The 26,814-nt window shown below is 38.3% G+C and overlaps 4 protein-coding genes across 43 annotated transcripts in view; 3 read left to right on the top strand and 1 right to left on the bottom strand.

The window, feature by feature from the left end:
* sulf2b (sulfatase 2b) overlaps positions 1–26,814 on the top strand; it is a 544,470-nt gene that overhangs the window by 430,232 nt on the left and 87,424 nt on the right. For 4 of the 38 annotated variants that reach the window (XR_015522632.1, XM_087305148.1, XM_087305167.1 and 1 more), the window contains exon 1: positions 14,037–14,170. The gene's annotated coding sequence lies outside the window, so the exon portion shown is untranslated. 38 annotated transcript variants of the gene reach the window in all.
* LOC147831263 (uncharacterized) overlaps positions 1–26,814 on the bottom strand; it is a 353,683-nt gene that overhangs the window by 271,134 nt on the left and 55,735 nt on the right. The window lies entirely within an intron of this gene.
* LOC141380595 (uncharacterized) lies at positions 5,898–9,827 on the top strand. 2 transcript variants are annotated; one of them, XM_087306692.1, is made up of 2 exons: positions 5,898–6,454; positions 6,569–9,827. In XM_087306692.1, exon 2 carries the CDS (start codon positions 6,710–6,712, stop codon positions 9,605–9,607), a length of 2,898 nt encoding a protein of 965 aa, XP_087162818.1. In that variant the 5' UTR covers positions 5,898–6,454; positions 6,569–6,709; the 3' UTR covers positions 9,608–9,827. The 2 variants fall into 2 exon arrangements, with proteins under 2 accessions (XP_087162818.1, XP_087162817.1); XM_087306691.1 differs by lacking the exon at positions 5,898–6,454 and having other exon boundaries at positions 6,691–7,157; positions 7,239–9,675.
* Positions 11,013–14,170, top strand: LOC101882499 (uncharacterized). Of its 2 annotated transcripts, XM_087306759.1 has the most exons (7): positions 11,095–11,234; positions 11,336–11,383; positions 11,485–11,523; positions 11,718–11,948; positions 12,031–12,120; positions 12,274–12,536; positions 14,037–14,170. In XM_087306759.1, the coding sequence occupies exons 1-7, from the start codon at positions 11,225–11,227 to the stop codon at positions 14,037–14,039; spliced, it is 684 nt and encodes a 227-aa protein (XP_087162885.1). In that variant the 5' UTR covers positions 11,095–11,224; the 3' UTR covers positions 14,040–14,170. The 2 variants fall into 2 exon arrangements, with proteins under 2 accessions (XP_087162884.1, XP_087162885.1); XM_087306758.1 differs by lacking the exon at positions 14,037–14,170 and having other exon boundaries at positions 11,013–11,234; positions 12,274–13,331.

Here is a 26,814-nt window from a genome sequence, read left to right as displayed (position 1 = left end):
TCGGCAGCAGGGAAGTGCCGTATCAAAACAAAGATTATCCCACTGGATTGTGGATGCCATTTCACTCGCTTATTCGAGTCGAGGTCAGCCGTGTCCCCCGGGAGTTCGTGCACACTCCACTCGGAGCGTTGCATCCTCTTGGGCGCGTGCACGCGGCGCCTCTCTAACAGACATCTGTAGAGCTGCGGGCTGGGCGACACCCAACACATTTGCAAGGTTTTACAATCTGCGAGTGGAGCCGGTTTCCTCAAGGGTATTAGGTAACCCTTTGGTGGTTGAGGAGACAACTCGGTAGGGTGTTGAAACACGCTTGCGGCGCCATTCTCCCTAACACGGAGGTACGTGCGCCTTTTTTATCTGTCAGTAAAGTTCCCCGTCAGGTGAGCCCTGCAGATTCCTCCGTGGCCCCCAGCACTGACTCAGCGGAGGAGTCACTTGCTGGCCCACTACGTTGTAGGTCTGCCCGCTGGTCAGCCCGCGTTTTGGGTATAGGTGCCTGCTATGCGTGATCCCCACTAGGCGATCCCATATGCTTATTCCGCCACGGTTAAGTCCCCCCCCTGGGCGGACCCGTGTCTTCCCTTTCCGCTAACCACTCTTTTGCTATGCGTACTCCCCCTTTTTAGGGCTAGTCCATAGGTAAATTCTGCCATCTATCCCCCCCTTGGGTAACGGATGGCCTCCGCAGCGTCCTCCCTATCGGGATTGCACGCTTCCCAACGTACTGTCGTATTTCCTAGAATTATCTAGATGCTCACGACTTCCCAAAAAATATATCTAAATCCGTAAAACTTCTGTTGAAGTAGGATAAATTAGGGCCAGGGACACGTTGGAGGACCGCGCCCCCCATGATGTGGGTGCGTCACGCTTGCTTGACTATCTCCTCATCGGGGGTGTTGGTAAGGTGCAGTCATTATGGCGCTTTCCATATTCTCCCATTCATGGCACTGAAGTTCCCCAACCAAAGGGGAACGTTCGAGGTTACAGAAGTAACCCTTCGTTCCCCGAGGAGGGGAACGGAAGTGCCATATTTCGTCGCCATAATGACTGTCCCTTAGCTGTTTGAAAGTCTCTTCAGCTTAAAAGGATGGCGTCTGCTGGCTTCAGGTGTGCTTATATGCTGAGATAATTGCAGATGTCGCACACCTGCGCAAGCTTACGCTGCCAATTAATTTCATTCATTGGCCCGTTCAATACTCTCCAGATAAGCGGCTTCTGATCCGAATCCTCCCATTCATGGCACTTCCGTTCCCCTCCTCGGGGAACGAAGGGTTACTTCTGTAACCTCGAACGTTCTTCTATTCAAGTCTGCCATTTTTTTTTGTGTGTCTTATATAATTTCATTAAAAATTTATTTGATTTATTTTAAATAATGTATTTATTATTTATGATGTTATTTTTAACTTTAATGCTATAAAAGTGTCATCTGGAACGTTATGCCTACATTTCCGGCCTGATCTCATAAGGAACTATTTTTCATTTTGTCAGCTCAGTTATAAGAAAGTGTACAATTTTTAAAAGGAGGCTTGGCACCAAACCCCACCCCTAAACTCAACTGTCATTTTGGAATGAAGAAATCATACAAAAATGTACTAATGAGATCGTGCAAATTCATAAAAATTAGTCACTAAGTCCAAAACATATGAATTGATGTGTGATAGCGTTGGCATTTTATAAAACACCTAACTACTTGCTATATTTGAAGTATTTATAAAGTAATTCACTGTTTTCTTTTGTAGAATGAAATGCCATTAAACCAGGGCTCAATGCATTGAAACTGTTTTTAAAAGACCAAACTCGGTAAGCACATTACTGATATAGTAAAACCAAACATGTGCTGTCAGAACATGAACAAATTGCATTTCATAATGTGTTCAGTGTTTGACCCTAAGAAAAACCTAACTACGCATCTGTAGTTGCACCCACATCTAGCCTCTTTGCCCATCTTCTATTTTCCTGGAGTGATGCTCATGCTTTCAAAAATGTCAGCCGCTTCCTCCACCCATTTTAAGCATCACTTGTTCTATTCAGAAAGCTATGGGGGTACCTCGGGGACCTGATCATAAGAAAAAAGAGAGTAAATTTGTTACCTTATAATTATTATTATGTATACAATCTATACTCACCAGCCGCTTCATTATAGTTCTACCTTACTAGTACTGGGTCGAACCTTTCTTAGCTTTCAGAACCACGTTAATCCTAATTAATAAAGGTACAGGAAATATTGCTCAGAGATTTTGGTCCATATTGACATGATAGCATCACGCAGTTGCTGCAGATTTGGCGAATCTCCCATTTCACCACATCCCAAAGGTGCTCTAATGGATTAAGATCTACAGTGAACTCAATGTCATGTTCAAAAAACAAGTCTGAGATTATTCAAGCTTTATAACTTGGTGTGTTATTCCGATGAAAGTAACCATCAGAAGATGGGTACACTGTGGTCATAAAGAGATGGACATGGTCAGTGTCAATACTCAGGTAGGTTGTGGCGTTGACACGATGCTCAGTTGGTACTAATGAGCCCGAACTGTGTCAAGACAATATACCCCACACCATTACACCACCACCACCAGCCTGAACTGTTAATACAAGGTAGGATGGATCCATGCTTTCATGTTGTTGATGCCAAATCCTGACCCCACTATCCGAATGTTGCAGCAGAAATCGAGATTCAGCAGTTTTTCTAATCTTCTATTGTTCAATTTTGGTGAGCCTGTGTGAATTGTAGCCTCAGTTTCCTGATCTTAGCTAACAGGAATGGCAGCCAGTGTGGTTTTCTGTTGCTGTAGCCCATCCGCCTCAAGGTTGGACATGTTGTGCATTCAAAGATGCTCTTCTGAATACCTTGGTTGTAAAGAGCGGTTATTTGAGTTACTGTTGCCTTTTTCTCAGCTGAAACCTGTCTGGCTTATTTGTAAACCCTAGAGATGGTTGTGCGTGAAGATATCAGTAAATCAGCAGTTTCTGAAATACTCAAACCGGCCTGTCTGGCAACCTTGCCACTTTCAGACACTTAAATCACCTTTCTTCCTCATTCTGATGCTTGATTTGAAGTGCAGCAAATCGTCTTGACCAAAGCTGCGTCCCAAATCATATACTTGTGCACTATTCTACGCGATTTTGTAGTATAAATAGTGTAAGTAGTGCGTTTACACTAAAAACTTTAAAAATAATAAGTGCACTTTAATTACCCAGATGATGAACTCATTTGACCGGTAAAATAAAGTGTGTAATGATGGACACTTCAAGCACTCCCGCAGGTTTGCTCACGTAGCGGAATGGGCGGAGCTTTCAGGCGCACATGTTGGATAACTTTATTTATTTTGGATAGTGAAAGGAAAATTCTAATACAAGAGTAATTATAGCCCCTCCCGATGGTGACTGCGGTTACAGTCACGGCAGGTATTATTTGATAGGTCATGTTTTTTACTGATTTGGCGACCGTCAAACGTCATCAAGGAAACGGTTTATATTTCCGCTTAGTAAAAAACATTAGTGCTCCATTTGGGACACACTACACACATATACTCTGCTGTTGAGTGTGTAAGTGCATAAGTACATAGTGCATGAGTGCATAGTGTGCTATTTGAGACGCAGCTCATGTCTACATGCCTATATGCATTGAGTTGCTGCCATGTGGTTGGCTGATTAGAAATCTGTGCTAACAAGCAGTTGGACAGGTGTACCTAATAAAGTGGCCGGTAATTGTATTTGCATAATTATAAAAGTAAAATTGATTTACTGACTTCAAGTAAAATCAACTTGTTACTTATAAGGCAACGGGTTTACTAATTTTTTTTAAAGTAACTAATCGCGGGAATTGGGGTTAGTGAGGCCAGTAGGGGGCAGGGGGTCTGTATGAGTTCTAATGCCACAATAAGAAATATAGGGAACACCAAACTGTCAGTTGGCACCTTTTTTCGGATGAGACGTTATACCTAGGTCCTGACTCTCTGTGGTTATTAAAAATCTCATGGCACTTTTCGTAAAGACCTGGCCTTATTTCCTCCATCGGCCCTTATAATCATGGCCTCTCAATCATCCCCATCCACCGAGTTGGCTCTATAACTGTATCCACCAATAGCTGGTGTGTGGTGGGTGTACTGGCTCCATTGTGCTGCGGCTGCTGTCGCATCATCCAAGTGGATGCTGCACACTGGTGGTGGTGTGGAAAGACCCCCTCTAATAATTGTGAAGCGCTTTGGGTGTATGACCGTACACGATAAATGTGCTATATAAATACACATTACATTACTTACATTAAAGCAAACTCGGTCAAAATCAAGGGATTGAGGGTATGTCCATCTAAACTTCTCTCATTCACTTCATGAAGTGGAACTTCAAAATGGTGATGGTGAACATGGGAAAGAAAGTTTGCAAATACGTGCCTAAAAGTGAACTGAAACGCAGCCCATGTCCATAGTACATATACAACTACAGCGCATTCAAAGTAACATTGCCCCCTACTGGCCTGGAATGCATAATACAGCAGAGAGAGATTTATGATGCGGCACCTGTCAAAAAGTTTGATGGATTGTAGCCCCGCCCCTAAGGCGGGACTTCCGGTCTAAGCCCCGCCCCTTTTATATAAACTTTATAGTTCCGGTAATTAGATTCTTATCGTTTTAATATAAAATAATAATTCCGGTAATTAGATTCTTATCGGTTTAATATAAAATAATAGTTCCGGTAATTAGATTTTTATCAAACTGAAATAAAATTATTATTATAATAATATTGGTAATTCAATTACTGTTATTAGAAGCATTATTTAATATTTAATTAGTGATGTAAATTATATTTATTATATTACATCAAATTATATTATATTATATTAAGTTGTATAAAATTAATATTTTATTAAATAAAATTATGCATTATATTATATCATATTAAATTATATAAAATTAAAATGTTATTAACTTATATTATAATATATTATTATATTATTATTTATATTACATTTAATTATTTTATATTATATATCATTATTATTCTATTATACTATAGTATTACATTATTATATTATATTATATCATTATATTATTATATTATTATATTATATTATATTATATCATATTATATTATATTATAATTAATAAACTATTAACATGCAGTCAACTGTATATATATGTGTGTGTGTGTGTGTGTGTGTATGTGTGTGTGTGTGTGTCCGTGTGCGTGCGTGTGTGTGTGTGTGCATACGTGCCTGTGTGCGTGCGTGCGTGTGTGTGTGTGTGTGTGTGTGTGTGTGTGTGTGTCTGTGTCTGTGTGTGTGTGTGTGTGTGCGTGTGTGTGTGTGTGTGATAATAAGCCTGCAGGGAGAAGAGTGAGAGTGGCCTCATGATCATTTTTCATTAAGGCTTAAAGCACACAATAAATAAAATATACATCAGCTAATTTATTATTAATAGTATTAATATTAGTATTAATATTATTATTATTACTTTATAGTGTAGGGTTTCACCATGATGTTCAATAGAAAGTAAGATAATTAACATGTGTTTTTATGTTTAACATATGTATAACATTAATATTATTGATTATTATATAATACAAACAATATAATATAACATTCAATCTGTAATAAGATAATTAACATGTGTTTTTATGCTTAACATACGTATATCATTAATATTATTGTTTATTATATAATAAAAACAATAAAATATATAATATAATAAACAATCAATAAGTAATAAGATGTTTAACATACGGTTTTGTGTTTATTAGGTATAACCCTATTATTACTGAATACAATATAACATAAAGATCAAACGGTAATAAGATTAAAATTTGTTTTTGTTTAACATTTATATATCATATTTACACAAATAAGTGTATGTGTATGTGTGTGTGTGTGTGTGTCTGTGTGTGTATACATATATATATAAAGGAGAAGCACTTTATCAGCATCTAGACCAGCAGCCTGTAAGTACATTTAAGATTTGTTTCAGTTGTTGTGTATGGTTTGAGGACTTGTTTCCAGCTGTTTGTGTAAAGTTGTAGGACATTTAAACTTGCTTTCAGTTGTGTATAATACTAGAAGTTGTTTAGCCACTGTTTCCTTGGTTACTATAAGAGCTTGTGTAGCGAACGCAGACGCGGTTTCGCGTCGTCCGCCTCAGTTTCGGCCCTTGTTTTGACTCGGGAGGCGTGTATAAACGCCAGGTAACCACTATATAGTGAGCACACTAGCATTAGTCGGCAGGAGAAGCACTTTATCAGCATCTAGACCAGCAGCCTGTAAGTACATTTAAGATTTGTTTCAGTTGTTGTGTATGGTTTGAGGACTTGTTTCCAGCTGTTTGTGTAAAGTTGTAGGACATTTAAACTTGCTTTCAGTTGTGTATAATACTAGAAGTTGTTTAGCCACTGTTTCCTTGGTTACTATAAGAGCTTGTGTAGCGAACGCAGACGCGGTTTCGCGTCGTCCGCCTCAGTTTCGGCCCTTGTTTTGACTCTCGAGGCGTGTCCAGCTGAATTCAATCAGCTAGTGCTTTGGGGTTATATAAACAACTAGTTCACCGCGGCAGCGGTCGCGGCAGCCTCGTGTGAAGACCGCCTCGTGTGAAGACCGACGAGGGTAAAGACCATCGACTCTACCTGCGCGACTCCACCGAGCAAAGACACCGACAAAGCACTTGAGTACTTTACTTTATTGTTTTACTTTACACTTATTTTTTGTTGTCAGTGCACTTTTATTATGTGTTTTCTAATTCCTGTTGTTACTAACATTCGCAAAACATGGGAGGTGCGCTGCAGGCGTAATCCTCACAACCTTCGTTCAATACATGTATCTACTATTTCACAACTCTCTCTCTCCGTGGGCCTCTGGAATTGTCAATCAGCTGTTAACAAGGCTGATTTTATTACCTCCATAGCTACATATTCTGACTATAATCTCATGGCTCTAACTGAGACCTGGTTGAGGCCGGAGGACACTGCTACACATGCTACTCTTTCTGCTAATTTCTCTTTTTCCCACACTCCTCGTCAGACAGGGAGAGGGGGTGGGACTGGACTACTAATTTCCAAAGAATGGAAATTTACTCTGATACCGTCCCTGCCAACAATCAGCTCCTTTGAATTCCATGCAGTCACCATTATCCACCCCTTCTACATAAATGTGGTTGTCATCTACCGCCCACCAGGTAAATTAGGTCACTTCCTAGATGAACTGGATGTTCTTCTCTCATCTTTTTCTAATTTTGCCACTCCCTTATTGGTGCTAGGTGACTTCAACATTTACGTTGACAAACCGCAAGCTGCAGACTTTCAGACTTTGCTTGCCTCTTTTGACCTAAAAAGAGCACCTACTTCTGCTACCCACAAATCAGGTAATCAGCTAGACCTTATTTACACACGACACTGCTTCACTGATCAAACAATAGTAACTCCACTACAAATATCTGATCATTTCCTTCTGTCTCTCAACATCCACATTACTCCTGAGCCGCCACACACTCCTACACTGGTTACCTTTCGCAGAAACCTACGATCTCTCTCACCCAATAGACTATCCACCATTGTTTCAGACTCTCTTCCTCCATCTCGCAAACTCACTGCACTTGATTCGAACAGTGCCACTAATACACTCTGCTCCACACTAGCATCATGTCTAGACCGATTATGTCCTCTTGCATCCAGGCCAGCCCGTGCCAGTCCTCCTGCACCCTGGCTCTCGGATGCTCTCCGTGAGCATCGCTCAAAACTTCGGGCTGCGGAGAGAATTTGGCGGAAAACTAAAAATCCTGCACATCTCTTAACATACCAAACTCTTCTGTCCTCTTTCTCAGCTGAGGTTACTTCTGCAAAGCAGACGTATTACCGTCTGAAAATCAACAATGCCACTAATCCTCGCCTACTTTTTAAAACATTTTCCTCCCTCCTCTATCCTCCTCCTCCCCCCGCATCCTCCACACTTACTACTGATGACTTTGCTACATTCTTTTGCACCAAAACTGCAAAAATCAGTGCTCAATTTGCTGCACCTACAACAAACACGCAAGATACAACACCAACACCACACACACTCACCTCTTTTTCTCAGCTCTCTGAGTCTGAGGTGTCCAAACTTGTGCTATCTAGCCATGCAACCACCTGTCCACTCGATCCCATTCCCTCTCATCTCTTGCAAGCCATCTCTCCTGCAGTCATACCAACACTGACTCACATAATTAACACATCTCTTGACTCTGGTTTATTCCCCACTACATTTAAGCAGGCTAGGGTAACCCCACTGCTAAAGAAACCCAACCTGGACCATACGCTACTTGAAAACTACAGACCAGTATCCCTGCTTCCATTCATGGCCAAGATTCTGGAGAAAGTAGTGTTCAATCAAGTCCTGGACTTTCTTACTCAAAACAATCTCATGGACAACAAGCAATCCGGCTTTAAGAAAGGCCACTCAACTGAGACTGCCCTGCTCTCGGTCGTGGAGGATCTCAGACTGGCTAAAGCAGACTCTAAATCATCAGTCCTCATTTTGCTGGACTTGTCAGCTGCTTTTGACACTGTCAACCACCAGATCCTGCTATCTACGCTTGAGTCACTGGGCGTTGCGGGCACTGTTATACAATGGTTCAGATCTTACCTCTCTGACAGGTCATTCAGGGTGTCTTGGAGGGGAGAGGTGTCCAACCTACAGCATCTAAACACTGGGGTACCTCAAGGCTCTGTTCTTGGGCCACTTCTCTTCTCCATCTACACATCATCTCTAGGACCAGTCATCCAGAGACATGGATTCTCCTACCACTGCTATGCTGATGATACCCAGCTATACCTCTCTTTTCATCCTGATGATCCCTCGGTTCCAGCTCGTATCTCAGCCTGCCTGTTGGATATTTCACACTGGATGAAAGATCATCATCTTCAGCTGAACCTCGCAAAAACGGAAATGCTTGTAGTTTCTGCCAACCCGACTCTACACCATAACTTTTCAATCCAGATGGATGGGGCAACCATTACTGCATCCAAAATGGTGAAAAGCCTTGGAGTAACGATTGATGACCAACTAAACTTCTCTGACCACATTTCTAGAACTGCTCGATCGTGCAGATTTGCACTCTATAACATCAGGAAGATCCGACCCTTCTTATCTGAACATGCAGCTCAACTCCTTGTTCAAGCTCTTGTTCTCTCCAAACTGGATTACTGCAACTCTCTACTAGCTGGGCTTCCAGCTAACTCTATCAAGCCTCTTCAACTGCTCCAGAATGCAGCAGCACGAGTTGTCTTCAATGAACCTAAACGAGCACATGTCACTCCGCTGCTAGTCCGTTTGCACTGGCTGCCAGTTGCTGCTCGCATCAAATTCAAAACTCTGATGTTTGCCTACAAAGTGACTTCTGGCCTAGCACCTTCTTATCTGCTCTCACTTCTGCAGATCTATGTGCCCTCCAGAAACTTGCGTTCTGTGAATGAACGTCGCCTCGTGGTTCCATCCCAAAGAGGGAAAAAATCACTTTCGCGAACGCTCACGCTCAATCTGCCCAGTTGGTGGAATGAACTCCCTAACTGCATCAGAACAGCAGAGTCACTCGCTATTTTCAAGAAACGACTAAAAACTCAACTATTTAGTCTCCACTTCACTTCCTAATCTGCAATTGCCTATTTGAATATCACACTAACTGTACAAAAAAAAAAAAAAAAAAAAAAAAAAAAAAAAAAAACTACTAACACTTCCCTTCTTAGACTTTACAGACCTGAAACTTGCCTTTAGTACTTATTCATTGTTGCTCTTAGTTGTGTAAATTGCTTCCTTGTCCTCATTTGTAAGTCGCTTTGGATAAAAGCGTCTGCTAAATGACTAAATGTAAATGTAAATATATATATATATATATATATATATATATATATATTTATATACACAACTATTTTTGTTTTGTTTTTGAAAAACTAAAATATGATATTCGATTTTAGTTGTATTACATATCAATGCACTTATAAATTTAAGGTCAAGAGTAATTTTCAATCATATTTGACAGTTCACTTAATAACCACTATCAATCTTTATATGTTTAAACATTAATTAAAATCATTTAAATCGTACTGAACAGTAATAGATACATTCCTAAAGTGTAATGTATAGTTTTAAAGCGTTAAATTTTATACATGAAAAGATTCATATTTTGTTTCAATAACGTCTTATATTACAGGAATATTAAACTTTTTAAAGAGTCTTGTAATTTTGATGCTAATATGAAATGTCACAAGTCACAACCCATGTATGGTTTACTCGATAAGAAAAAAGCGCGTTCGACTGTTGACTCGTCGCATATTGTTGTTTATGATAAATGACTAGTATTTTTCCACGAAACAGGGTGTGTAGCATATTACGAAAACATACAGAGTTCATACAAGGCTATCTAGCACCATCTATTGGTCACACTATGAAATATGTACTTGTCATTCTTTATTATATTTTATTGTCGAAAATAATATATTTGTTGGTTAACGCAGTAACTTTGAAAGAAAAGTTGTAAATACAACGTTTTATTGTATTAACTTTTAACAAAAAATTGTATACTAATTTAATGTTATTTATTATAAGTATTTTTAATATTGGTAATAACAGAGACTATGTTAATTATATATTATAAACGAAAATGTTAAAATATGAGATGTAAATATTCTATCACATCAACGAATTATTATTTTTTATCATTCATACATTTATATAGAATATGAATACAAATGTAATACAACAATATTTATAATTTTTAAATTTTCATTCACACACACATATCTAAATAAAATATATGTTTTATTATAATCTATCAAAACGATAGTTATCCTGAGTATGAAATAATGTATGGTATAAATTTTAAACAGTCAAAATATTGAAAGAGTTTTGTTTTTATAATTATATCAAATATCTACACTAAAGCATTACACCAAGTTCATTTGTGTTTTTCACCAAGATTAAAGACATTACATGAATATTTTGTGTCGTTACGTTTTATTATTATCTATTAGATTGTATATAGTTTCATATAATCAAAGTATAATATTGACGTGCTCAGGTTATTTAATTTTTTGGGTGCCCCCTTATCGTTCGAACCACCTTTTAAACATACGACAACGCCTCTCGACATTTGCCATAAAAAGGCCCCCCTATACAGCCCTTATTCACAGTAAACTTGAATCCGCAGTTACGGTGTCATAACGAGTGGAACTTCTGAAGAGGGTCAACTCTGTCACTTTTGAAGAAGATATGGAATTGCGTGAGTAGAAATTGATATATTTTCATCTGCCTAGTGGTTTGTATACTACCTCATTAACCAGTGTTTGATATATTTTCATTCTATCAGCTTATGTCTTACAGAAATAAATCCTTCCGAAAGTGAGGCATTTGATGCCATCAATCATATTTGTAAGTATTATTCCATAATTATATTTATTGTTTTGAAGATATGTAGACAATAGTTTTTTATTTTATCATTATTGTTACTTACGTTTCTCTTTTTCTTATAGCCTCTTCGACTCACATGTTTGATAATCAAACGCAAAAAGGTATGCTTTTTATTTAAAATAAATTAAATTTTTTGTTGTTTACTGGATTCGAACCGTCTGATGCGACAAGGCTCGATTACCGGTCGAATGCGCTATGCATAGGCCACAGCACTGACGGATGTGGGATCACTATTGTTTACCGTAGGAATGAGTAATAAGATGTATTATTTATTTTTGTCATTCTCCTATTTTAGCGAAAATTGAAGTTATCGACTTGACGGTGGAAGAAGAAGAAGAAGAAAAGATTGCGGGGCAACAAGAATCATTGAGAGAAGAAAAGTTTGATCCAGCGCCGGGGACTTCTGCCCCTAAGAGACCAAGAATTGTTTACACACCATATGTAAATAAAAGGCAAAAAATTTCTGAAACACCTGTGCAAGAAGAATACGATACCGATGAGGATGATGATGAAGACGCAGAATCAGGTAATAACCTATTTTTGTTTGTTTGTTTCAATCACTTAATAACAGGCGTAACGCTATTATTTTCATATTTTCACACACACAGATCCATGGACACCTCTTGCTAGCCCACTAAGTCCTTATGCCAGTCCATCAGAACCAAATCCTTCTGCTATTAATTTTAATTTATCTGAAGGTTAGTGTTCCATTTATTTAATTGATTATGACAATATAATGAGAATATAATAAACATAATTACTGTTGAATGAAAACAAATGAATATTATTTTATTGTTAAGTATTATTTATCGTTCAATACTAAACAATATTTTGATTTCATTTTATTACAGATCCATGGTGCGAACAAGGTGCTTCCAACAGCGGTCATCATGAATCAACTCAGGGAGGCGCACATCAGCCGATTTATCCCTTTCAAGCACCCGTAGAAGAAGAAGAAGAAGAAGAAGAAGAAGAAGACGCGGAAGACGTCGAAAGACCACAGCGCCCCCAGCAGAATCAGGAGGCCGGTAGCGTCAGCAAACAGAGGAATATCAAAGACTTTTACGAGTCGCCTGCTTATTGTCTGATTCGTGAATATCTAGACAGATATGAGGTAAAAATTAATGCTCTAGCGGATTCTATAGGCCAGCAGCAGCGTGTGATAGAAAATGTCAAGGATTTCTTGTCTGAGCAACAGCGACGTATGGATGAAAAAATTGGGGAGCTTCAACAATTGATGGGTAAAAGTGAACGGGGGCATCGGTTAATAACGAAACTACTCATTTTTATTAGGCATTCATTGATGGATGAATAATTCCTAAAATAAATATTCTCATCATCTGTACGATCATTCATCATTGTACTACTTAAAAGTCCATATTTTATACTCTGATAAATGCTATAATTGTCTTACGTTTCTAATTTTAATCGACTTTAGTTGTTTAGTGTTTTAACTTTAGATGTTGCTCTATATTCAATTTGTACTCCTTTGCCTTTCTTTTTATTATGAACGTAGTCATTTGTTTAGTGTTTGAGCTTTTAAAATTGATGTAATACAAATGTATTTTGATTCAACTTTACATTTTGATGTACTTTAAATTGATTTAACTGGTAGTGTTTTAACTTTTGATGTAATACAAAACCATTTTCAAGTTTTATTCTGCTTAACATTTTGATGTACTCCAAATTGCCTTAAATGTTTAACTGTTGATCTATATTAAATGTTTATTCAATTGTGATTGTTTTATTGTGAACTTACTCATTTGTTTAGTGTATGAGTTTAAATTTGATGTAATACCGATGTATTTTAATTCAGTTTAACATTTTGATGAACTTTAAATTGACTCAGCTGTTTAGTTTTTTAACTTTTGCTGTTGATTTATATTAAATTTGTATTCCTTGGAGTTTGTTTTTATTGTGAACTTAGTGTTTGAACTTTTAAAATTGATGTAATAAAATATTTCATTGTGTTTTATTCTAGCTAATCATATACATTACTTCATAATTGTATTCCTATTATTGACACACATCCATTTCTAATAACATGGTTAAATATGTATAAATAAAGATTGAATTGTATAAACACAACAAATATTAATCCTAAAATAAACAACAAATATAAATAAAATGAAAACTTAAGCAATCAAATAAACGATAAATGTAAATAAAACAATAAATAAAATACAGAAGAAAAAAGTTAAACAATAAAATAAATCTAATAACAAAACAAAATAATTCTAAAAAAACCAATAAAACTAATTTAAACATAAAAGTCTGAAATAAAATAAACATTAACAAAAATATTTGTAAAATAATAATAAAATAAATCAAAAATTACAATGGATGATGAAAATCGTACAGATGATACATACAATATTCAACCAGACCAAACTCTATCTGTTAGACTGCAAAGAGGTGTCGAAATGGATGCAGACAGAGATGAAGACATATTTGCATCTCTTCAGCATATGATTGATATGTATCCAAATTCTAGAGACATAACATTTAACAATATTCCTATTTCACAAATTACAAATCTGGATGATTTGGAAATGTATATAGAACAGGAATTGAATTTAAATTTGCCTGAAGATGTTGAATCTTTTTTAAACAGTGAACAGAGCGGTGGTGCAGTCACTCAGGAAACTACTGCTTCTGCTTCTGTTAACAGCCAACTGACAGATGATGGTTTTGATGATGATGATGATGATGACGACGACAGTCATTCAACTAGCCATGCAACACACGGTAGGACTGATATTGAATCAACACACCAGTCAAATGTCGATGATGAACAACCATCAACCTCAAATGTTGCGGAGCCTTTAAGGCATAGGCCAACAAGACAGATAGACATTGAAACATTGTTGAGAGATGGCGGTAATGTAAACGAATATCATGTTTTACCAAGGCCTCGTTTCAATAGTGTATCGTTGCGTAGGACATTGAATATGAGTGAAATAAGATCTCAGGATTTAGCATCGTACCACATACGTTTACACGATACCATGGATGACATTGTGTCATTCGCTAGACAGATTGGCGGTGATGGTAGCGTCATCAATTTATGCCTTCGAACACCCACCCTGAAATCGGATGTAAATGCAGTTTTAACACCGGGTAATAATTACGACGTTAATCTTTTTACAGATCAAATTGCAAAAATTTTACAGAGCGATGATAAGTTATCAGATAATGAAACTGTTGAGATTGAAGCAGAGGTTGTAATGAACAGACTAGGAGGAGGTGGCGTTCGTCGTAAACTTACGGATTTGGCGTTTGATCAGGTAATCAAAAGAAAAAAGACGAGTTTGTTTATACCTACAAATATTTCAAACAAATTATGTTTCTCTATCTGTATAGCTCATTTTCTAGACCCTCAATTACCAGAGTGTGAATTAGAAAACCGTGCATCAATCATACACAATAAAGTGGGTCTTGCTATCCAAGACAAGGTCGGTTTTCACGACATAGCAAAATTTGAAAACATGCTAGACATCAAAATTGTTGTTTTTTATAGGACAAACAACGGTGTGTTACAAACATACGTAAATAACAACGAACCTCATGACAAAACGGTGTACCTTTATTTACAAGACGAACATTACTACATGATTCTCAATTTGAAATCATTCATAGGTGCTAGTTATGTATGTGAATTCTGCTATAAGGGCTACACATCAGTGCGAAATCATCAATGTAAACACGTCTGTAACGTCTGCTTCGACGGCGAATGTTACAAGCATCCTAAAAAAATCATTCATTGTAGCGATTGTCTGCGCTACTGCAAATCTTCTTACTGCTACGATGCACATAAGAAACCTGTGCTTGAAGGAGAAAAAGTACCTTGCGACGTTATAAAATACTGCAAGAAATGTAATAGACGGTACGATAAGAAAAAGTCTAAACACATATGTGCACCAAACCGTTGTGATGCATGTCGTGAAGAACTTGTCCCGGGTGGAGAACATGAGTGTTTCATTAAGACAGTACCACTCAAAGACCCTCAGAATAAATACATCTTTTACGATTTCGAGACTCGTTATGAAAATGCGAGACACGTACCAAATTTTGTCTGCGCAATAACGTTTTGTGGTGAAAGATTTGTAGCCGGGGGGTCTGACTGTGTGAAAAAAATGATTGATCATTTCAGAAAACCCAAATACGAAGGTTATTGTTTCATAGCTCATAACGCATCCGGATTTGACTCCTTTCTAATTCTTGAATATTTTTGTAAAGCAGGGCTTCAAATGGACATCATCATGAAAGGTTGTAAATTAATCTTCATGTTCGATGTTTCATTTAAGCAACGCTATATAGATAGCATATCCTTCATACCGATGGCTCTGTCTAAGATGCCGGCAGCATTAAACCTCAACACAACAGAAAAAGGCTACTTTCCGCATCATTTCAATAGATTAGAAAATGAGAACTACGTAGGACCTTATCCTGACAAAAAGTATTATGGTTACGAAAACCTATCGGAAAAAGATCAGGCAAAGTTCGATGCGTGGTACGCTACTACTTCAGGGGAGGTTTTCGACTTCAAGGAACAGCTGTGTCAATATGGTGTAAATGATGTTGTCTTGCTCCGTGAAGCATGCATGACATACAGAGAATCGTTCATAGAGTGTACACAAATCGATCCATTTAGTTACACAACTCTTCCTAGTTGTTGTATGGGAATTTTCAAGACACACTATCTGAAAGACCACACTATTGCTCTAACCCATGATAATGCCTACATTCGGCAAAATAAGACATTCTCGAGTGTCTCGATTGAATGGTTGGAGTATTTAAAAAAGACTAGAAACGTTGACATTCATCATGCTCTGAATCATGGTGAAATGCAAATTGGTAAATACTTTTTAGACGGCTACTACGAACAGGGCGATTCAAGGTATGGACTTGATTTTTTGGGGTGTCTATTTCACGCCCACCAATGCCGTTATGAGCCTCACAAACTCCACCCCATGTCGGGTGTACCCTTTGGTGTTCTCAGACGTCAAGTTGACGAAAAAATTGAAATTCTACAAAACGCTTATGGCTTGAAAGTAGAGATTATCTGGGAATGCGAATGGTCTAAAATGAAACAAACAGACCCTTCAGTGATAGAATTTATGAGCACTTATTCGGCGCCTGAAAGACTGAAACCCAGAGATGCGCTTTTCGGAGGTCGTACCAATGCTTATAAGTTGTATCACAAAGTGGGGGAGGGGGAGACCATTTCTTATTTGGATTTTACGTCGCTCTATCCCTTTATTATGAGTACAAAGACGTATCCAATAGGTCATCCCGAAATAATTTTCAACGACTTTCAGCCGATCGAAAATTATTACGGTCTTATTAAGGCAACTGTGTATCCGCCCCGAAAATTACTACATCCGGTCCTCCCTTACAGATGCGCCGGTAAACTCATGTTCCCGTTATGCAGAACATGCGCACACGCTGAAAACCAAACATCAAGATGTAATCATACGGATGATGAGAGGGCACTTAGTGGGTGTTGGGTCAGTGTTGAACTTTTAAAAGCGATTGAGAAAGGGTATGTCGTGGTCAAAGTCGACGAAGTTTGGCATTTTCCTGAAAGGTCGGACAAGTTGTTTAGCGAATACGTTAAAACGTTTTTACGTTTAAAACAACAAGCATCGGGATACCCTTCAAACGTTACCACTGATTCTGAAAAAGAGACATACATCCGCAAATACTATGAGAGAGAGGGGATTCAACTTGACCCTTCACAGATCACTCATAACCCGGCCCAAAGGGCTATAATCAAGCTAATCTTAAATGCGATTTGGGGACGTTTCGCAATGCAGTCTCAGCATTCTGTTACGCAACTTGTACGAGACCCTGAAGAATTCACAACGATTGTTTTCGGTAAAACTGATGCATTGAAATATTTTACCTTCATCTCAGATGATGTAGCGCTAGTGCAATTTCACCCTACCGAAGATAGTCATCGCATTATTCGTGACATTAACGTATTCGTAGCGGCGTACACAACTTCGTGGGCGAGGTTAGAATTGTACAAATTGATGGACAAACTTGGCGATCGTTTATTATACTCTGACACAGATAGTGTTATTTTTGTATCCAAGGCCGGTGACTGGATGCCACCTCTGGGTGATTATTTGGGGGACTTGACAGATGAAATAGGCGATGGTGATTATATTACCGAGTTTTGTTCCAGCGGACCAAAGTCGTATGGTTACCGTACCGCTTCCGGTAAAGTCTGCATGAAAGCTAAGGGTATAACTCTGAATGCTAAAAATTCCCAAACGATAAGATTAGACACATTGATTGGTCTGGTTGATGGGTATGTTACATCAGGCGATGACTCTCGATACATTTTAGCTCAAGCTGACAACATTGTCAGGAATAAAAAACACCTCACACTCCACAACAAATCAGTCGTTAAAAAGTTCAAGGTGGTGTATAACAAGCGAAGACTTTTACCCGACTACACAACTCTGCCTTATGGCTTTTAATTCAGTGTATAGAGGAATGCGTGAAATGGTTGATTTTGATTTCAGACTTCAACATCCGTTTTCATGTGTCATAAGTGGACCATCCAATTCAGGGAAGTCCTTTTTTGTAAAAATGCTATTGGAAAATGCTGTAAATATGATTTCTAAAAAAATTGATAATGTTGTTTTCCTGTATGACTGTTGGCAACCTTTGTATGACGAATTGCTTAAATTGTATGACATTAAATTCATTGAAGGTATACCTCAGAGTCTGAATGATGATCATCTACTACCCCGTGATAAAACAAACTTGTTGATTATTGACGATATGATGAAAGAAGCAAGCGGTAATTCCGAAATTGAAAAAGTCTTCACGCAGTACGTTCATCATCGTAATCTCTCTGCAATTCTTATCGTACAAAATTTGTTTGTTCAAGGTAAATCCAGCAGAACCATCAGTTTGAACACAAATTATTTAATATTGTTTAAAAACCCCCGCGATGCTAATCAAGTAGCGGTGTTGGGGCGTCAAATGTATCCTGGTAACACAAAATATTTTATGGAATGTTATCAAGATGCCGTCAAGAGTCCTTTCGGGTATCTCATGATCGACTATAAAGCTAAAACACCTGAACAATTTCGACTCAGAACAGGATTGTTTTCAGATCGTCAGGTGGTCTATCTCCAGAAAAAAAGAAGATCGTGATAACGAACCATGTCCGCGAGACTATGTAAACATTTGCCTGTATTAAAAATGTTACATAAATCTACTGCTAAACAAAGACGACTTATTCTCCAGTCAGCATCTGACGATCTCATTTTAGCTCTCTGCGAACTCGCTCTCAACATTCTACACGGAGTCATACCGATCAACAACCAACAATACAGAAAATTGAAAAAGAAGAGGGCTGCGATAAAATTCCTCGCTAATAAAAAAATCAACATTGCGGCTAAGAAAAAGGTCTTTAATCAGACTGGCGGGTTTCTTTTACCGCTCCTAAGCGTCGCTATACCATTTATTTCAAGTTTGATCGGTTCTAGACAGGGGTGAAGGATGGAGTATGCAGAGAAAATGTATCTCGTACCACAGAATCAGCTGGACAAAATACAATCAACAAGCGCTCGTGAAAATATTCAACAGGTGGTAGAGAACGATCTTGATACGGCTATAAGAAATATTTTACTCAGGACTGATTTGGATCAACGTGAAAAAGTTAAACTTTACTCAAACATCTTAACCAGATATTTAACAATTGTTAAACTAGGCGATCGTGAGAGTAGTGTTTTAACGCTATCGCTACCAACCCCTGAAGACGATCATAAAGTTAACTCTGACGAAACACATGCTGAAGACAAGTCAAAAGATGATGTGACGTCTGAAGTTCTAAAGAACGTTCCGACAAAACGTGTGAAAAACAGCAAGTATATATTAGACAAAATGTCTAAAGCTAAAGATCTCAGCTCCTGGTCCGAGTCTGGTGAGTTTGTGTTTAAGGGTAAAACCATACCTGGTTCACACATGCTCGATTTAATAAACAACGTTACAGCTCCGCAACAAGTACGAGATGAGCGAAGACCTAAAGGGTGGACGGAGTTTCTTCAAGCATGCGCGGAATTAAACATACCTTTTTCGACTGTACCAAACCAACAAGTTCGGAGTAAGATTATTAGTTTAAAAAACAACCCTATTGACGATGATCAGGAGATTCTGTCTACTAAAAAAACTACTCGTAAAAAGAGAAAAAATCAGCAAAGGACACAGCTACTAGATGAGGACATGTTTGTTTCACCTATTCGTGATAAGAGCCGATGGATGCATTTTTAATGTCAACATGTTTCATGTTTTTTATGTTTTGTGTATCACTATCTTGAAATAAAATTCAACAAAACAGATGATGATTGTAAGGTTTTTTATTACTCATTAAATTCATTTATGCATCATGGAAGAATTACAGGTCTGAACACAATGGTTACACAAATACATGTTATCACTGCAAACATTAGCTTTTAGTTTTTTCACAAAAAGTTCTACCATTTTGTCATTTTTAACATAATTTTCACTATACAGATTCATCACATAGTTGTAGTCACGACCCCTAGACATATGATACAAGAAAAAAACACAGTGCTGACCACACACATTTGACATAAAGTCCTGGACACGTTTTGTAGAATATCTTGTCACTGTACTATTTCTCATTAAAAAGTTTTTAATAGCTATTGGAAATCCATCACTGTCCGGTTTGTTACCGAAACTGTCAAAGAAACATCCGACACCATCTTCCGATAAATAAACGGCTAGCCAGTGTTCCCCCGGTAGTTCTGAATGGTGTGTGTTAATAATCACCATCGATGGTAAGTTTGTTAACGGTCTTTCAGGTAGTTGATCAGATGCCAGAGTTCCGAGAAAATGGGTGTTACATGTAATTTTGTCCATGATAGCGTTTAGCTGAATGGTGTTCATTTCCGATTAATAGTAATCAACCAGAATCTGTCTTCGGTTAGACACCTCGATGATACTGTCAAACACTGAGTAGATGATGAGGTTTATGGTATTTGGCAATGGCTGTCTGAAACGGGCTTCGAGTCTGATATTTCCAGACTTTATGAGCGAAACGTGTTGACCGCAGTCTTCGTCCGGTGTAAGGTTGAATGCATAAAGAGAATAACCCCTAGCAAATTCAGATCTGCTGATAGACAGTGCATGATTTTTAAGATGTCTGCCGGTAGCTGTTACGAGTTGATAAAATTCTCGTACCACTGAGCCGTCTGTAAAATTTGGCTGTAGAGGTTTAGCCGGAATTTGTTGCCCGTCGACGTAGATGGCTAGGAACTCCAAATCGTAATGTTTGAACGCAAATGGGTTTTTATCATAAGAACCGGTAAATGCATCGTTATCGGTCATCCCCAAGACGATTGATTTCGGTAAAGTCCCCAAAAATAGATTTTCCTGATTTGAAACTCGTGCTCCTTCTGGTATGGAGAAATTTTTCAGACATACCCTGTCAATCGGGTACTTTGCGTTGGTGGATAGCAAAGCCTGAGCATGGGCCAGTCGAACGTTCGGTGCGACTGATACTTTCTTGACAAATAGTGATGCAGACACAATTTTTAATTTATATGCTACGTCATCACTCCTCATCAGACAGAACTCGTCTTTACCTCTGATCATACGAATTTTTATATCGACGCCATTGAGCATTAATTTTTCTTGAAAGAAAATATCGCTGTGAATAGGCCCCATCAGATCAACAATCTTACTCCTGCTTGTGTATGTTGACCTTTTCAGGAGACCCTGATTATTACCTAAGGGGTCTTTGACATCCATATGACCAGCCGTGTCTTTGAAGAAGAGACCGGCGCTGAATGTTGATTCCAGCGTGTCTTTGTCGTAGTTGATGAGACTCTCGATGATACATCGGTACGGGTGGGTGCTTGAGCTTTGAGAGATTAGTCGATCTCCGAGACTCACGTCGACTTGTGAGAAAATGGTGGCGGCGGGGTAATTGATTAAAGCGACTTTTGCAGGATCTGCTATTTCACCACCATTAGGTTTTGTGATTTTAAGTCTCAGATGCAACAATGTGTTATTTAGATCGATGTATTCCTCACCGGAGCCTGCTATAAAAAACTCCAAAGGCGACGAATCCGAGATGGCCGATAGAGGTGGCACCTCAACATACGTATTTTTTTCTATAGCCGTCTGTGTTAAAGGTACTGTAAATAAGTCAAGCTCTGACTTAATACACTCTCCGGACATACGATGGAGTAGAGCCATGTTAGAAAATGGTGTTTATGTTTCTCTTAGCGAAGGTATTTCGTCTTACAGTCTTCTTACGCTTCCTGCGTGTGAGTGAAGTTTTCTTGACGGTGCGCTTTTTCTTTATAGCACGACCACGCCTCCTGACCCCTGGTGGTTTAGACATTCTCTTACGGGCCATGACCATAAGACCTGAACCGTCTTGTTGTCTCTCGTCACGATTTCTTGAAATCACGTTTGAAATTACCTCCGATGCTATGTTTTTTGCAGCCGTTTTCAAGTGAGGCTTGGCGATGTTGAACCCTTTTTTTAACAAGGGTACAGCCATTCTAAACAGACCTCTAAATAACCCTCCCAGGCCTGATCCGTACATGACCCCACCGCCTGCATAGCCCGGGAGGCCACCCCCAGCTTGATTTTGGTAGTAGTTGACATAATCGCTGATTTCCCCGTGATGTGTATTGTAATAAGGCATTTTTAAAGAGACGTCTGTTTCACCGGTCTAAAATGTAGCTTCACAATAACTTTACCGTACGCAAATCTCACCTCTCGGTTTTGATCGTCTTTTATTTCTATGTTTATGTCCGTGATGATCGATTTGTTGACCGATGCGTAATGCGGTTTGTCGTATCTGACACTGACGATATCGTTGTTTTCACCGGTTATATGTACGCATCTTAAAAGTGGTACGTATGAATCACCGACTGATTGGTAGTCGATGATATCGGTGTAGACATATAATGTGTAGAATCCACCTTTGATGTCGGCTTGATGAGGTGCATATGTGCTGACGGTCCTGGTAAAATCAGCTTTTTCATGGTAGGCCGTTTGACCTAGTCCCTCTTCAGGTCTCACTCCTAATATAGCGCCTAGTTTCTCATAGAAACCTATAAAAATGTTAGGTTTTGCAATCAGATTAATTTTATTTTTTAATTCATCGTAAAACAATATCCCTGATGGTTTGATTGCATCGTTTATCATTTTGATCACAGACGGTATATCCTTATAGTATCCTCCGGGTATTTGATAACGCCTGGAAACATAGAAACCATGTAGATCTGATAGTACATTTTCTTCTAGTTTTTTTTTCTCTTCATTATCATGGTCAGGGTACATGTTTAGGTTGAAGATACCATCATCGTCTGTAATATTATACCAACTTCTAGGATATTCAATTTCAGCGAGCGCTACTTCCCAGTCCCCTTTCAGGTGTATAGTTTTAGACAAATTAGTCTTATAACTAGATATACGATTTTCTGGATAAACGGTTAAAGAAGCGTTACACGGGAGCGTAACGTAGAACCCGTTGTTGTCCATAGCTTGATTTGTATAATAATAAATAACCATGAAAAGAAATGTGGAATTTAAGGTTTTTGCAAGTCTACCAGGGTTTTTTTGTCGATATAGCTATTAAATTTCGATGGCCATCCTAACCATTTCACTAAAACAAGTGTAGACCTCCCTTGCTTTTTCTCGCCTAAAATCTTTTCCACTTTGAACGATTTGTTTTTATTTACAAATATTTTCTGTATCTCTTGCTCATAAAAAACTCCTTCGATAACATCGCCGTCATAATCTTTGAGTCTGTAGACGGGTGGTTGGCGTGGAATACATTCAGAAACGGTAAAAAATTCTTCGGTATAGTTTTGTTCGTAACCTTTGGCAAAGGGGCCTCTCACTTTAGAAATCCTAACCACGTCACCGACTTTAAATTTGAACACTGGTTTCTGAATCTTTATGTTACCGTAAGAGTTTTGAAACACTGTAGCTTCATTTTCTTTACAGACGTCAACGGGTCTCATCTTAATAGTCTTGTGATAACTGTTGTTGTATCCTGTCATAATGTCTTGTAAGACATCGATGTAACGGCGTGAATTAGTGGCCGTTAGAAATCGCCACATTCTACTTTTTAATGTTCTATTAAATCGCTCCACAACGCTTGCCTTTAAATCAGTAGCCGTAGCAAAATGATTAATATCATATTTTTTCATAAGATCTTGAAAATGTTTGTTGAAAAATTCCTTTCCCTGATCAGTCTGTAATTTCCGTGGGACACGACCCTCTTCGAGTATAGACTCGAACGCTTTAGTAACTTCGACTCCACTCTTATTCTTCAACACCCGACTCCATGCATACTTGCTGAATACATCGATACAAGTTAGCATAAATTTATTACCGTCGTTTTCTGTAGAATAGGCCGTCATATCGACGAGATCGGCTTGAAATTGGGTATCCATACCATATACCACAACTCTATTTCGTTTGTATTTTATGGGTGCTGTTTTATGTAAAGTGTAAGCGTCTTCCCCGGCCAACCATCCCGATACCTGTTTATCGCTTAGACGGACTCCAGTTTCCTTAAACACAGCATCTTTTAAACGTTTTTTACCACCTAAAGCACCGGGGCTTGATGGGTCGTAATAAACTTTCTTCATTATATCAGACATGGTCCTGTTTCGATGGTTGTCAAAGAATAATGCAAAACATTGTTTGTACGAATCTTTTTTTATTTAAAGCGAGAAAACATACATGACATCAAATCAGAAATGGTTACATACGGTCAAGGTAAGAAAGAAATTGGACACACGATGACATGTTTTTATCTAAAATGTAAGTGACCAAAGATTCAACAATTTCAGATATATCATCATCATCATTTTTTGCAATCAACGAAATGCATACATCTGCTACATAGGTAGACATACAGAGAACATCACCGACTCTAAACTGATCAGATACTTCAGACATAGCATCTAAAACTCTTTTAATCATAATACAACATGGTTCGGTACCATTAACACAAACATCAATCATATTGTCCCATGAGTTATTCATACTTCTAATAACATTCATTTCTTTTTTAAAATTCTTCACACGTTTGGATTGTGATAAACGATCATCATTCGTGGAATCATTAATGACTTTACATAAAAGACCATTTAACTGATTTTTATAGTACTCTAATAAAAAGTTTTCAAGTATCTTACTAGGTTTACATGTGTTTCCCATTGTGGTGTTTTCAGCTGGTTTGAGGTCTAGCCACTGCGGTGCCAGAAATCGACAGCGTCACTGACGATTTTCTCACAGGAGTCGTCCAGAATCTTGGTTCTGATGTCTTCCAGTCTTGCAACGATGAATGGTTCGCTCCTCAATTCGTGTAGAATACCCAGGGCTGTTCCATGGATCGTCTGAGCCTGTGACTTTAAGCCAACACGAAGCATAGCCTGTGACACAGCAGTGTGAAACTCAGGTTTGATCAGTTTATTGACGAGTGTTGCAAAGTGAGAGTCGAAGTAGTATGCTGAGGGTTCAAACAGACAGGAGTGTTGCAGCTGACTAGGGTGGTCGATAGCACAACCCTCACATTCCTTTTTCAGCTGTGCGTTGATGATGTGTTGCATGAGCACAGCGATCAGCGCTTTTATGATCTTGAAACCGGAACTGCAGAAACATCCATCTGTGACGTCAAACTTTGTATCGTCATCTTTTTTGTACTTGTTGGTCAGGTATGTCAGGTTACGGTATCCTAGTTCGGTGCAAAATTTATCCAGCCAGTTTTTTTCATCGTTGTCCGGTTCAGAAGATTTGAATAGCTCAAAGCATGGTAAGTCGCGATCTAATGCAGAAGTTCCGAATTTCGGAAAGCATGGCAAAGCGTTTTCATCAGGAGGAATTGCTTTGATATCCTCAGGCTTGAAGATATCAAATTCTGAAGAGAGTTGTTGAGACATGTTGTAGTACTGTGGTGATCACTTGTTGATTATGGGTTTTTATGTTCGTAGTAGATGGGCGGAGACAGTTGTGAGTGTTCCCTCCCTCGGCGCACAGATCTCTGGGGGTGAAACAGCTGAACTTTAATATCCTTGTATCGATCATTCATGTCACACCATTTGAACAATTGATTTATGGTGCCAAAAATTTCAGACAGCTTGTCGACGTCTTGCCAGAGGATGGGGAGCAACATTTCATATCGCTCGTTATGCTCATCAGCATGTATTATACCAGAACGCTCACGAAGCTTTGTCTTGTCATCGCACAAGAATATGAAAATACAGTCTTTAGGATTCTTTTCACAGTTGTTTCCAACCACTCGAAATCGATTGTTCGGTTTTTCAGAATCCCACTCGGCGATAAACAACGGCTCCTGTTTAGAATTCTGGATATCCGGCCAGACATGATTGTAGAATAAGAACCAGTCTTTAACTGGTAAGATCAGACAGGGGTCATCCAGACTGTGCGGCTCTCCAGATTCCGTTGTGTACAAGGTAACAACCCGCTGTTTTTTGTCAAATAGGTAATGACAAATGCGTTCGCTAGGCATAGCAAACTCTTTTTTCATGTAACGTTTATTCTCATGAAGAAAATTTGTTAGCTTCAGGTTGGTGATCCTTTTTCTAGGAGCCATCGTCAGCCTTCTCAGCATATGGTCTTCCCAATTTTCCTCCATAGTTATAGGATTACCGTTTAAGTCGGTATTGAGATCGTCGGTCCAAATCTGACCCGGGGTGCTAGTGTTTACTTGAAAGCCAGCCATGACTTTGACATAACACTCAAACTATTTCTAGCTCTATATATACATATACATATGTATGTTGATACCATCTGTAGTGACACACCCATACTCTATCAGTTATATGTTGCGTCAATGCTTTCTTATCAATATTTAACATTAGTTCAAATAACAACTTATCATTCTATCGGCCTGATGTATCTGCCAGGGCGTTGTCTAACGGTCAACATTTTTCCTTATCACCTAACAAAATATAGTATTTAGTGGGTGACACCCAACATATACAATCAGATATACATATTCTACATCTGATATAAATCTATCTTTCACAAGCAGTTGATGGGTGTTGTCTAACGTTTTCCTTATCACATACAGTCAGTATGTTCATACCGTCATGGAGACAACATCATATGGGTAAGTGATGGTTTTAGTATAATTTATTAATTATATTATAATATAATAATTAAATAAGGATTTTAATACCTTCAATTTAATTTCTGTTATTATTATAATAATAATTTTATTTCAGTTTGATTAGAATTTAATTACCGGAACTATTAATTTAATTAGTCTGATAAAAATCTAATTACCGGAACTATTATTTTATATTAAACCGATAAGAATCTAATTACCGGAATTATTATTTTATATA

This window comes from Danio rerio, chromosome 23, assembly GCF_052040795.2.
Source record: "Danio rerio strain M-AB ecotype USA chromosome 23, GRCz13ab, whole genome shotgun sequence".
Taxonomy (NCBI): domain Eukaryota; kingdom Metazoa; phylum Chordata; class Actinopteri; order Cypriniformes; family Danionidae; genus Danio; species Danio rerio.
The sequence above is the reverse complement of the archived record's forward strand: the minus strand, read 5'-3'. Positions and strand labels throughout refer to the sequence as shown.

What these genes read in the sequence shown, in the direction of transcription:
- LOC101882499 (XM_087306758.1), top strand. An exon ending in TGATGCCATCAATCATATTT is followed by an intron (nt 11,384 to 11,484) that starts GTAAGTATTATT and finishes TTTTTCTTATAG; the next exon opens with CCTCTTCGACTCACATGTTT. An exon ending in TGATGAAGACGCAGAATCAG is followed by an intron (nt 11,949 to 12,030) that starts GTAATAACCTAT and finishes TCACACACACAG; the next exon opens with ATCCATGGACACCTCTTGCT.
- LOC141380595 (XM_087306692.1), top strand. Translation starts at nt 6,710, where the DNA reads ATGTGTTTTCTAATTCCTGTTGTTACTAACATTCGCAAAACATGGGAG.